Source organism: Salvia hispanica, chromosome 5 (genome assembly GCF_023119035.1).
Source record: "Salvia hispanica cultivar TCC Black 2014 chromosome 5, UniMelb_Shisp_WGS_1.0, whole genome shotgun sequence".
NCBI classification, from domain to species: domain Eukaryota; kingdom Viridiplantae; phylum Streptophyta; class Magnoliopsida; order Lamiales; family Lamiaceae; genus Salvia; species Salvia hispanica.
Genome location: NC_062969.1, coordinates 37,678,899 through 37,693,189, shown reverse-complemented (window position 1 = coordinate 37,693,189; position 14,291 = coordinate 37,678,899). Strand labels below are relative to the sequence as shown.

General features: G+C 36.8%; 2 protein-coding genes across 3 annotated transcripts; both read right to left on the bottom strand.

Annotated features, from left to right (window-relative positions):
• Positions 1–2,902: 2,902 nt before the first annotated feature.
• On the bottom strand, positions 2,903–4,458 carry LOC125189976. Its single transcript, XM_048087184.1, has 3 exons — positions 4,404–4,458; positions 3,957–4,309; positions 2,903–3,607 (listed from the first exon to the last, which is right to left on the bottom strand). The coding sequence occupies exons 1-3, from the start codon at positions 4,456–4,458 to the stop codon at positions 2,903–2,905; spliced, it is 1,113 nt and encodes a 370-aa protein (XP_047943141.1).
• Positions 4,459–6,751: 2,293 nt separating this feature from the next.
• Positions 6,752–12,859, bottom strand: LOC125188706 (transcription initiation factor IIF subunit alpha). Of its 2 annotated transcripts, XM_048085713.1 has the most exons (10): positions 12,771–12,859; positions 12,461–12,643; positions 11,656–11,808; positions 10,593–10,738; positions 10,155–10,525; positions 9,543–9,658; positions 8,735–8,875; positions 8,216–8,428; positions 7,882–8,094; positions 6,752–7,166 (listed from the first exon to the last, which is right to left on the bottom strand). In XM_048085713.1, the coding sequence occupies exons 2-10, from the start codon at positions 12,629–12,631 to the stop codon at positions 7,068–7,070; spliced, it is 1,623 nt and encodes a 540-aa protein (XP_047941670.1). In that variant the 5' UTR covers positions 12,632–12,643; positions 12,771–12,859; the 3' UTR covers positions 6,752–7,067. The 2 variants fall into 2 exon arrangements, with proteins under 2 accessions (XP_047941670.1, XP_047941669.1); XM_048085712.1 differs by having other exon boundaries at positions 12,461–12,839.
• Positions 12,860–14,291: the final 1,432 nt, after the last annotated feature.

Here is a 14,291-nt window from a genome sequence, read left to right as displayed (position 1 = left end):
CATATGGCTCATCATCATCATCGGAGGATTGGATCTCCGTTTCAAAGGGCTGATAATCATCCTCACTATCGACATCCGCAGCATAACTCTGGTCGGAGTCCTCGTCCATGACCGCTTATCAATTCAAATGCAAAATAATAGTTTAGACAATGAACAAAAATTACATGTGAATTATTCTAATTGAGATAAGGGCGTATGTTCGTCTACTCACGTGTCAAATCACTCGGGGGGAGGGGGCAACCGGTTCTATTCTTAAACCTCTTGACATGGAAAATCCCGGGTTCGACCATAGTGAACACAAGAGTGTCATCGTGGACAATGCGGTTGAGTAAACAGAACTCGGGCCACCCAACGACCCACTGGCGATCTTGAGGAGGCGAACGGGCCACTTCCCCCCTCTCGGCATCACAAGTCAGCAGTTGAAAGGGAGATCATCGTAGTGGTTTGCCACAAATTCTGGTGGCAGACGCTTTATCAATTGAAACAGAGTTAAAAGCACAACATACTTAGAATATATGAAGAAAGTAATGAAATAAGACGCAGCCTTACCATCTCGTTCATGTTAACGTCCTCAGAGAACTTCTTGATGAACGAAGGGAGCCTGTGGTACTCATTAACACTATTGATACCGGCCATTGTATTACTAACACAGTGTTCTGAGATGTGGATTTGTCTATGGAATGCAGCGATAGGAAATGGGTTATTTAATAAGAAAAATGACGACCATGAATAGGTGCTATGACTGAATTTGATTAGGCCTAACACTGCATCGAGAAGGTGGGTGGTTGGGCCAAATAAATGGACTCTTCTTCTTGGCATTACATACGCCACCGACTGCTGCAAAATTGATAGAGCAGATCTGCAATAAAAGCTTTTAATCCATAGCTATGTATAGGGGGAGATGGGAAGATATTTGTGCATTTATTTGGTCAAACATAACCCATATTTTGTAGTTCATATAGGAGAAAATGGACATATGTATTACACATTTATGCCTCACCATAATATTAATTATATTTTTGCCCATTCATATTCATCATTTTCGGCATTTTTTTGCATGATTTTCGGCATTAATAATGTCTACCAAATATTCGTGTTTCTGATGGAAACTAATTTCCACAATCATATCTACATTTATATAGTCATTTGAAGTGAGTGCATATAATTAATTATTTAAATGCAATTAAAAATGAAACATGTGCGTATGATCAACACTTGATGTCATATGATTGCTAATGTTTATGCGGGGATTCCCAAACAATAAAAAAATAATATATTGAAAATATTAGACCTTAATAACGCGTTGAACGTGGCCTATTATGTTGTGTAGATTATTTCTAATATTTGGCAAAGCAATATGGGTGTATTATTATTTCCTTATCTGAATAAGTAAAGTCACGATAATAAAAAATAATATACTTGCAGGAAATTAATTAACTTCTCCTTTTTATGGCATCTATTTAGTACGAGAATAACGTGAACCTCGTCCTTGAGGTAGACTACACATACATCAACTAAAGGGTAGAAAGTGCTCAACCATAAACATTAATGAAGAAGGAGGTACTAGTTTAGGTTTCGATTTCTATATTAGGTGCTTCAACCATTACCAAAGAAATTGTTAGTATTCTCTCAACAAAGAACTTCCGTGTTCCGCAGCAAGCAACATTCTTCTACAGAGGGAAATGGTCCCGAGAGATGGATACCTTACTTCTTTCCACGTTGATCAGTTTGAGGAGGGGCCGTGACTAGGATGCTGTTAATTTGCCCGATGAAGTCATCAACAACGTTCGTGCCGTGCTAAACCATCCATTTGGAGCAGCCCTATCAACTGAAGATGTTTCCGAGCGCTGCAAACATTTGAAGGCTCGATATCGACTATTTAAGAAGGTGGTCGCTACACATGGAGTCCTATGGAACCAGGATGCGAGGGTCGTGACAGCCGAAGACCAGGCGTGGAAGCTTATTATAGAGGTTCGTGGAAATCATATTAAAATGTAAAAATGTAACTCCAAAAATAAGTATTATATATCATCGTTTCTATGTTTGCTCACTTTGCATTGGCAGAGGGATGCGTTGGTAGCTGCGTATTACTACCGCGACGAGCCGGAGTCCACACTTCTTGCAAGTGTGTTTGGCTTAAATGACGTGAAGGAGGAGTTCGCTCGTGAGGTGATTACTCTGTCCGACACCACCGAGATCATCGTGCTCTCCGAATCAGTTGTACCAGACACGCCCACGAAGCTCGTTCCATATGATTCACCTGCCGACTCGGACGAAGTGACTTCACCGCTGCCGGGTAAAATTAGTCGCATTCGCCGCAAGCTATTCGATACAGGCGTAACATGCGGCGGTGAAACGTCTTGTACTAAGTCTCCCACTCGATTTCAGCAAGTCAAGAAAGCAAATTTATCTTCTCCGAAGGCCTCATCTTGTGCATCGTGGAGTCCCTGCCCTAGTGCACGTAACACAGACCCATAACTGGTCCGTCAATAGGTGTGGATCAAGGTATTCAAAGAGTGTCTCGTTTTCTTGGGTGTTGATACATGAACCTAATCGTCGAATAGGTTGTTTTAAATGCAAGTATTCAACCTTGAAGTATAAGTGCAGTATGCTATAGTTTATCACTCGTAACACAGTTCATTCATGTATAATCATAATTGATAACAACAATCCAGAATGTCATACGGTTCATAAAGTTCAATACGATAATTACTACAAAATACTTGAGTTGTGGTTATGCATATACGTTCACATGATGCAAATGCATCCACAACTCATCAACGCCTACTAAGCGATAATAAAGCGACCCTCCCTGATTAAAGTTTGAGGTTAAACATATAAAAGAAAATAACTCCATCGAGTTCGACAAAAGAAACAGTTGCCAATTACGCGCCAACATTGTTCAGCCTAGCATTCCATCGGTCTCCAAAAGATCAAAGACAAAGGCCGCACGAGAAGTCTCGTTCAATCCCCGAAAGAGGTCAAGTAGTTCAGGTTCCTTCACAAGCTTCTTTGAAATGTAGAACTGTTGTTTCATAGTTAGACCCGGAATACCTTTCATTTGATCAAACACTTCGGCCCTTTTGGTACTGAGGTCGAACTCATATCCAATTCTAGCGAAAATCTCTTTAAGCCGCTCATTGGTGTCATTGTGTATCTGGCCCATGAGAGTAAGGACGCCATCCATCTTTTCCTCTATTTTCTGTTTCTTTAGTACCCTATTCCCCATCTTCCCCGATCCAGATCTAGAGCCGGATTCTCGACCGGCAACCGAACGTTTTCCAGCCGCAGGTGATGCTCCGGTCCCTGTTTCAGCCCCTGCACCAGTAACAGGCGCAACATACTCAGTAAACGATTGGCTCTCATCCACCATCTCGGGGAGAACACCATCGGGGTACACTTCATCCGGGAATAGCTCCTCAAGAGTCATTGTGTTGGATGGACCAGCATCATCAGGAGAGACCTCCTTGTGACCATAGAGCTTATCAGCTGACGCCGCAACGTCTACACCGCGTTCACCATCTGCACGATCCACTCCGAATACCTCCTTCCAGTCCTCATATTGTGGCCAAGACTTGTTCCTCATGTACCGTGCATTGTTGTCTTTCTGCAAGTTGTCAAAAGGGAGTACTAAGGTGAAATTAGGAGCAACAACGTAGGCAAAGCAAGATATGTATAACAAGTAGCAGAATGGTTGATGCAACGCTGATCATGGAGGGAAGCAAACATCAATATGTAGGCATTTAACTCTCCGAATGTTCCCCATTAGTCAAATATTAATATCCAAAACATTAATAATTGATGATAGAAAAGCATTAAAATATGCATCTAAATACAGGATAACCAGGATGCAAGATGTAAGAATAGTTCAGTTTGTTTGGGCTGATACATAGATGAAAAAATAGTAGTGAAATCCATATAGCCGACTCATTAAACTTATCAACATTATGACAAACCTTAATGAATTGTGCCCACGACTCATCATCAACGTCTATTCGGTAGTTGTCGTCGGTATTGAACCCAATGCCACTGAAGTTAAGCATCATCTTTAGAGAACCGTAATTCCTCTTCCACGTTGTAATCTTCGAATAGATGTGAGGATGAGGCAAGATATCCGTATTCGGGAATTCACGCTTGATTGCCTCCTTAGCACGCACAAGATATCCTGATCGGAATCCATTATCTCCCCTCCAGCCATTGGCTGCCAGCTCCTTCATTGTTGCCATTAGAATCTCTTCCTCGCGAACATTCCAAACGCGCCTCGACCTGTCTGCTTTCCCGTGCTTGTTCATACCCAAATCGTTGCTACCTACAAATTTAAATGAACGACAGTCAAAGCACCAATTGAGAGAATAAACCTCCTAATATATTCAATCACAAACTTAATATTAAAACCGATTTACCCTCTGGTGGTGGGCTACCATCGTCGTCGCTCATCCCTAGCTGCTGAGAAGCCATTCGCGACCTGGACATTGAGGATTTGCGAACAAACCCTTCAGCAAAAAAAATTTCAATCAACCGACTCTCACACATCTGCAACCACTACTGCTAATGCTCCTAAATGGGGGATGAATAAAGTGGGTACACCTTGTCTTATGTAATTTCTACTAGATCAACACATATAAAAAGCATCAACCAATTCAAAAAACTACGACCCACATTGTCAAACCACACTGCATAACTTGTAAATAATAGCAAACTGACGAAGGTGAATAAGAGCAAACTTACGTAGGTGAATCTTCGTGTCGGACCGCCGAAGATATGTGTGGGATTTGAGAGTGATGAATCGCCTAAACGATTCTCACACAGTTGCGAAATGAGAGAGGCGCGAGTTATTTGGTGTTTGAGCGCCAATTCACATTTTGACGATGAAAAGGGTTTGACTGACGAGGACAATTTCGTCAATATAAAAAAATTGTGAGGGCATATTGGTAACTCATGGGTGCTATCTAGGATTTGTGTAAGACCAAACAAAGACCAACTAAGTTATCTGAATTGCACAATCAGCCCAAACAAACATTGGATTGAGATATAGTACTATCACCACTATCATATCAAACCATATACAACTACCCTATCATACACAATACTCTCAGACCAATCAAACACACCCTTATAGGCACAAAATTAGTCCATGAGAGATCATGGAATTAAAACAACATAATTATAAAATTAAGACAATAGAGGTTACAAAATTTGACTTTTCTAATTCATTTTTGTTGTTATTAGCCATAGATTAAAAGTTATAATACATTTCTTATTATGAATAAATGAGTTTCAATGCACATTTATTTATTTCACCATGATGATTAGCCGTTCACATTGTATACATGCAATAATTTATAATTAATTTCTAAATAATAATTGAAAATTTGTAATTATAATGTCAATCATCATCTATTTTATAATTAATCACTTAGGGTAGTGATAAAATGCAAACTTATATATTGTACAAACTCTTCAACATAGCTTCAACGCAGTTTCAATACAATATCAACACATTGTAAAATTTTAAGATTTTAATGTCAACACAATATCAACACAACATCAATTATTGACTGCCATTGAAATTCTATTGACATTTTCCTGTTGATGTTTTTTTGTAATCTGTTGACATTTTTCAATGGTTCAGATCTTAATTTTGAGTTTGTACAATATTTAGAGTTTTAATTTGATCACATCTCTATATATAACTCATAAATATTCATATTTAAACCTCAAAACTTATAAATATTTCAAAAGAATGTTAAAACTCGTCTTTTACATATGTATAGATTCGAAAGTAGTATTTATAGTTAAAAAATATATTAAGATTATTCATAATCTTTTCACATTCTTCTCCCTAAATCTTTTCATTTTCTACGACCTAATTATTTTCATCTCTAATGCAGTATTTATTTCAACGTAACCTAACAATTAATGCATATGGTTAATTAGAATTAAATAGTGCTAATTATGCTACGTCAACTATCGCATATTATTTCCTCTAAATTTGTTATTGGATACATAATACTTATTATATCATAATTAGTGTAATGCATTAAATATTATTAATACAATTCTAAGAGTTACAAATATACATGTACATCCCTTGTATAAAATAATTATTAAAAAGTGTCAAAATTTGCTTTTTATATATGTATAGATTAAATTGAGATGTTTAATCATTTATTTGAATTCTGATTTTGACTAATTATAATCCGTTTGTTTCATAAAAATAGAGAATTTGGAACGACACAAATTTTAATGAGAATTTGAAAAGGTAGAAAAGAGATAGAAATAAAAAATGATTAAGGTGCCTCCTCCTCCGTAACGCACTCAAGCTGCCCGTCACTGTCACCCGCACCCACGATTCTGACCCGTATCCTCCACTCAAGGTGCTGCCTCCTCCTCCATACAAACCTCCCCCATCACCCGCCGCCGCCCGTTTCAACGGCAGCTTGTGTTTTCTCTTCCCTGCTGCCACCTGGATTTACCACCTACACGCCTTTAGCAATTACTCGTATTAATATTACTACTAACTAATGTGGGATTAATTATTGCAAGCTTAATTAGTGGAATACTAACTTAATAAACCTGTCGACCCTAGTTTGCATTTTCAGTTATAAATGTTTCACTGCTTACCACTCCCGATTTGTTTCAGTTTTCTTGATTCAATGAACGCCCATGTACACCGTTCATGTCAACATAAATTTTAACTAAAATTCGTAACTTCCTATTGGAATTTGGAATGGATGCATTCTAGATTAGATATCAGCAAGTTTTATTTGGATAGATCATAGATGCAACACAAATCCAGATGTATACAACAATACAAAAACATAGTTTCAGATAGCGGCACACGTCTAGTGTAGGTTAACTATACTGTATCCAAATGTAAGTCTCGTCACCAGCGTTGAGGATGATTTATCCTTATTATGGCTATAAAAAGGAAATGCATCCCAAAGAAAAGAAGAAGTAGACTTCAGCAATCGAATTGATCATTGATTCGTATTGTTCTCTCTGGCCTTCCACCAATTTCTATTCCCACAATAAACCAACTTTTGTTGCAATGAGGTATAAAGTCACTACGCCAAGTTATCTCTAAGAACTACGTAGTTTGTGGCACCATTGGTCTTTTGGATCTTTGATATCCTTTTCATTATAGCTGAAAAAGAATCCTTTTCCTGCATCCACACAAACTTGCCTAGAGTTAACATTTCCAAGACAAATGCTGAAAATTTGACTATGAGCCACATACAAATCTTGTATGAATATACAAAGAGCTTAAAACATAAGGAGCCTATCATGGCCAAAGTTGTCTCACTGGAGCCTAAGCATAGGATGGGTGATGTGCTAACAAATAGGCTCACGTCATTTAAGACATGTTAAAAATAGGACTCATAAACCAGAATCATTTATAACAGTTAATATGGCTGGCGTACGTCCAACACCTATTTGTACAGACTCCCTAATCACTATAAGTTGAAGCCAGGTCAGGGATTTCATGCAACAACACAATACAACAACAATTTACTTTTCAAAAAAACTAGCAGTGAGATGGCCACAGGGAAAGAAGTAGCTTCGACTATAATCAAAGGAGATACTTTTTGTTCTGGCCATTCAAGAAGCAGCATCAAAAAAACCAAATACTTTCATAAGCAATGGGAATTCAGTTTTATTTGATCTTTCTGATAGTTGGAAATCCAGTAATCCACACAACCCAGAGAAGGGGGAAACCGCAGATATTCCATAACTTTTAATAAACCAAATCGATCCAACAACATTTAACTTTTCATAAGTGTTGAAAAGATGTAAGAACTGAAAAAAAAATAAAAATTAAACATGCATAGCATAAGGTAATTTGAGGGAGAAAAAACAGCAGAATATGAATTTCCTGACCTCTTTTGTCTTCAATCTGGATCTGAATTTACCCAGAAGATCCTTCGTGGTCACTGGCGTCTTTGGTAGTAGAACAGCCCTAATTTCTTCTTCAGTAACTGGTCCAGTTGCTGGTGCTGACACACTTTTTGATGATGTGGGTGGCATTGCACCTTTAGGATGTGCAACGCTTTTTAAGGATGAAGCATTCTCATCTTTCACAGCTCTTGTTTCCTGTATTCCAATAAAAGATTCCACTGAATAAACCAACCACAAACACAATGTATTGACCTATGGAAGAACCGGAGGACCAGCATAAAAGTAAATGAGCACTGCTGCACAAATGCAATCTCACATTTTCTGTTTTCACTTTCTTTAAAGGTGCACTGTTCGGTGTTTTTGCATCATCACTGCTGACTTTTCTTTTCCCCTTGGACGATTTTGAAGTAGATGGTGTCCCACGACCAGATGTAGAATTTGTTGCTTTAAGGGGACTGTTGTTATGAACTGGCTCCTCTTTTGGAGCTTCCTTCTTTGGGGCGATCACAGGTGATATATCATCATCCGCCTAACATAGGTGGAAAAATTAAATATCCGGATAAGCTGGGTTCAGAACCTTGACTTGAACAAATACAAATTTAAACTTTCTAAAGTTCATGGATATGGGGCCTCTTTTTATTGAAAAACAAAATAATTTTTTTTTCTCATAAAGCTTCCAAACAATGCAAATAGGTTAGTTTCCAAGAAACCATGTGCAGGACATTGGATGTTTATCAGGTTCAAAATCCACACCACCAAGGCAATGCATTTGTGTGTTGATATAAACTCCTTGAGATAAAAACAACAAATTAGAATGTGGCATCAAATAACATACATCATCGTCATCGTCGTCATCCTCGGAGTCGGAATCATTCAGCCCATTAGATCGCCCAAGTAGCTTCTTCAGCTCTTTTCCAGATTTACTCAGTCCTCCCTCCTTATCATCTTCGTCAGCTTCATCCTCATCCTCATCATCCTGAGATAAACGAAATAACCAGAATAACATCATCATTTAAACTGGGGCTTCAATCACAAACATGCATCGTGCTAATGGATATCATAAGCATTTAGTAGTTGTGTCAATGTCCTATGAGAAATGAAAATAAAAGGTTGGCAGGGAAAATATATCATTTGCTCCAAATTAAATGGACTGCAAAGCAAATTATCTTTTTTTAAGTTGCACATTCAGCCAGACTCAGTGATCCACCAAGCATACTACAGCGGACAGCCTTTCAAACTACAAAAAGACCAGGAAGAAGTTCATCATCTAAAGTTAGTTCCTTGAAAACCTATAACATGTACTCCCTCCGACCATGAAATAATGTCTCTTTTTGCCATTTCGGGACGTTCATGGTTTTGGTTTAGTTAGGTCGCCCTAGCTTATATGCTTATCAGCTATAAAAATTTAAACAACTAACATCTTGACATAATAACTGATAGGCACTCAAGAAATTGCATGATTTATGCAACATCAGCTACTCCGTGAATAGGGATCAATCAAACTTGCAACATCGAGAAAAATATATGCATGCATGCTTTAGGCAAATGGAAGATTCTATTGACTATTTATCATGAGGTTCCTTCATTCCAGTATATATGAAACTCAGCTAAGTTCTAAAGGTAGAATAACAGCAAATTATGACCTGCTTAATTTCTGGAGGTGCAGGTATCTCAGGGGCCAAATCTTCACGTTCCTCTGGATCAATTCCAACTGCTTCATCATCGTCAGTGAAAATTTCTTCATGTTCCCAATCATCACCTGATGACAATCATCAAAAGGTCAGAGGGGGGATGACCTTTCCTAGGTAATAGCCACTCCATGTGTGAGCTATATTATGAATACGGTTTACACCAACTGAAGGTTTATTGAGTTATAAAGGTAGTTTTCTAAATTTTTAACAATTTTCGCTTGAAAAGGAGTAAACCGAGAATTAGAAAGCATAAAATATATTTCAAATTATATTTTAGCAAAAAAAATTAATTTCAAAACTTAAGTTCTGTTGAAAAATGTGTTTTAATCGTAAAATATGACAGATTCAGAGCATTGTATATATGATTCATGAACTTGAAAGGTCTATAGCAGATGGTTGGCAAAAAATTAAATTGAGAAAGTGAGAAATGTCTGTGTCATCATGTCATTGCTAACTGACAACATGATAGAACCATCTCTACTTTTCCTACACACTCAAACCACCACATGCATATGAGAATCCAGTAACAGAATCATGAGCAAAGAGAAAAATATCAACACTCACCCTTCTCAATATCATCATCATCAAAGTCAAGGTCACCACCTCTTGGACCTTCTTCATCGTCATCCCCACTTTTCTTGTTGAGACCCAACCTGTTTTTTCTTGCTGACTCTTCATCTTCATCTTCGTCTCCTCTATCTGAAACATTGGCTTCATCATCATCCCCTGTAGTTTTTTTGCGCCCCCTCCCACTACCAGATGCACCTTCCCGGCCATCAAATTTCTCAACTTCACCAAAGGCTGCAGCTCCATTGTTTGCTGCTTTCATCATCCATCTCTGGTAGCCATCAGCTGTTTTCCTTCTATTATTCATCTTTTCTTCAGCTTCCTCCAAAGTTAGTTGCTTATATTGTGCCACTTTGTTGAAATTGTACCTATAATCAACAACTATGAAATGGATATTCAAAAGAGCAATAACATGGGCGTAAAAATGTTGATTACCAGGACCCAGCAGGAATAGCAACAAATTCCTTTCCTTGAAGCATTAGAAGATAATATGTGGCTGTCTGTGTGCCCTCAAGGTGACCATGGAATTGAAACTGACCCGTTTCGTCTTCCAGTAGCCAAGGTTTATTCTTGAATTTCTCCTACATAGCAAAATTAAATGATGAATGCAATCGGTTATTGAATAACAAAAAAATTAAAAAAGAAAAGAATGTGCTGAATCTGCCAATTTAAATTCAGTGTTTGCAGTAATCTTATTCTAAATATACCTCAGTACAAGAAAAGAGGGGAGGGTCATGAAGATTACTATAGCAACAGGGGTGGATCTATTCAGTGGCTGCATTGTTCTCTGGCCTAAAACCTTTTCTTATACTCCCATGTAGTCCCTCTGTCCCATTATTCATGGCATGTATTCCTTTTTAGGCCATCATATTTAACATGACACGTTTTCTTTTTAAGACACATTTATTACTCATAGAACTTTAAATAATATAAATTCCTCACACCACTTTTCAACTCTCCTGAATATCCGTGACCAAAAAATGTGTCAACGAAAATGGGGTGGAGGGAGCATTATATTAAGACTAACCCAAATTTAGCCCAACCCAAAAATAAGAAATTTTGTTAACACTTTGAATTGAAAGAGATTCTGTTATATGTAGCATAAGATACAGAATCAGTTATTGATGAGTTTATGTATTGAAGCTCCACAAGGCACAGCTTGTGTGAACATCAAAATATTTTGATATGTATAAAATTGAGTGCGCCGAATAGTTAAATTTTCAGCTGACTCATTTTCAAATTTTGGATCCACCCATGTATAGCAACTTTCCCAACTACAAATAGCAAAGTTGAGAAAAAATGAAAAGAAAGGATTATTGCCTAACAACAAGGCTACTGGAACAACATCACAGATTCACAATTGTCTACAGAAGGACATGTTAGGAGATTGAAAAATTAGACAATCAAATGCATGACAGAACTCTTTCACAATATTATAATAATGGTATAGCAAGTTTCAACAAATGAGAACTAGATATTGACTTGGGACAAGAAGTACCCTCAGAGTATCTGTGACTTGGCGCCCTTGCAAACCTTCCTTCTGCAAGGTCCATTTATTCTCATTCTTCTTCTTAAAATTTGGTAATCCTGAGGCAAATCTTGCAATGAAATAATTTTTGTCGTTGCTGGAACTGGCACGTACATTATATTCCTACATTCACCACATAACATCCACTTTTAAACATATGTCAAGGAAAATGATCTCTGATGCAAGTGAGCATAAAGAACAGATTAATGAATGCAGTTCATATCACCAATATTCACTTTCTCTATGCCAAATGTTTACAACAATGCAAGTTTTAGAGCCTCTAAACTATCTCCAGTAATGGTTACAGTTAAAACTCATAAATGTACTTCAAGTTTTGGTTATAACATGGCATGTCAACTAGAACCTTGAAACCTATAGACATAAACAGACAAGCATCATTTTGACTTCAGATGCTAAAGCACACCGACTAACTTGATATTTCAGTTCATGTAAAAGTATATTACAGAAACAAACAATCAATTCTCTTATACTTGGATGGAGAAGTTAACCAATGAGTAAGATTGCTAGAAAAAACTTTGAATTACTCGAGTCACAGAAATGACAACTCATTAACTTAATATTCGGCACTCCAAATTGTCTACAGATAAACAATTCATAAACATAACTATTAAGAGTCGGCGTTCAAATTGACATCCAACAGATTTACAGTTGAACCATCCAGTTATGTGCATAAGCATACTGAAATTAATGTAGGGATACGTTACAAGAAATTATTTCTGAAAAATTTCAATAAATTTCTCCAATCATGACGAACCCTAATCAGGCGAGTGATAGGGGTTCCGCACTCGTAGCACTTGGAACGTTTCTCGGCCATAGATTTGCCACAGCTCACGCATAGCGTCAGGTGCTTGCACGTGCTGCCGTAGAGCTCCGTCGTCGATCCACAGGCACCGCACGACGGCTTCAATATCAAATCAATTGACATCTTTCACCGTTCCTAATTTATTGATTTAAAAACCCACAATTAGGAATGACAGAGAAATTGAAATCAAGGGGGTGCTAGGGCGTGGATAAATCGATGTTAGGGTTCAGGTAATAGTAGAGCTGAAAAGCTTGAATTCAACCTCGTCGGCCAAAGGCCCAAAGGCAAACGCTTTCTTTCAGAAATAAATCTAATTTAGGTTCGGAGATGTCGATTCAGTCTCTCTGTTTCGTATTAAACCCTTCGCTATAAACATTGAAAATCTGAAGACTACTGTTATTAAAATAAAAAAGATACATTTTGATGTAATATTTTCATAATTTTTTCTTTATTACGTTTAATAGTTTGACTAATTTATATAATGCTCCACGGGGAACACTAGGGTGCATCTTTAATTAGAGTGCTAACGTACATCCAATCACGTACGGCCATGTGGCACGAAAAATGCAATGTGTTTAACACAAAAATGCAATACACATTTGTGAAATTGTACATGCATTTCCGCATATTGTATTTTAGTAATTGCATTTTATATTATTAAGTTTTGCATTTTAACATAAATTGTCTACAATGCAAAATAAACTATATATAAATGCAATTCGACTATATATAAAAAAATGCAAATTAAACAGTCAATATTTAAAATGCAAAACTTAACAATAAAAAATGCAATCTGCCTATAACTAAAATGTAATCGGGCAAAATTCATCTATCACTTCTACAAATGTATATTGCATTTTTATGTTTACAATATTGCGTTTTTCTTGCCACGTGGCAGCACGTGATTGGATGTACATTAGCACTTTAAAATTAGTTAGAATATCCCATGCTCCATATTTATATCATTAGATTAGATTATGACCATGGAATTCGACTGAAACTTAAAAATTAAGAATTTTTAAAATTTAGATTTTTAGAAAGTAAAAGAATAAAATTATGAAATTCTTTAAAATTACTCCGTATAACGGTAAACTCAATTGATATTAACATAATACAGTACGTATTAAATTTTAATTTTATTGCATAATATAGTATATATAAAATATATAACTTTAAAATATACATGAGTTAAAAACATATGAAATATTTTTTTATTAAGTATTTATATAAACTAATATTTTGAAAGTAAAGATTAAAATCAAACTTAGAAGTTCTTAAAATCAAAATTATATATTCAATTAGTATTAATATTATTATGTATCTAATTCGATTTTTTCAGAAAGAACAAGAGAAAATATTAACTTCATAGCTTTAAAATATTAAACAAATATGTGATTATTTTTTTCTATCGTGATTTTCTAAATTTTACAAGCCACAATGTTTCAAAAGATGATCATATTCTTCACATCCTTGGTGGTCTTGGTCTTGAATTTGACCATGTTGTGGTCATTGTCACCTCTAAATGTGATAATGGTCTGTTCATAATGTTGGTGCTCCCCTTTTATGTTTAGAATCTCGCTTGTAGGCTACTCGCACCCCTTCTTTAAATGTTGATGGCTCTCAACCATCAGCCTACATTGCTTACTCCACTCATGTTCACCAAGATGGTCGGCAAAGCTCATCTTCATCTCCTCGCACTGACGGTCGACCACCTATTCGTGGCCGTTTCTTCAACAATCGTCTCACCTACCAAGCCTGTCAGAAGCCCGATTACTCTGCGGAT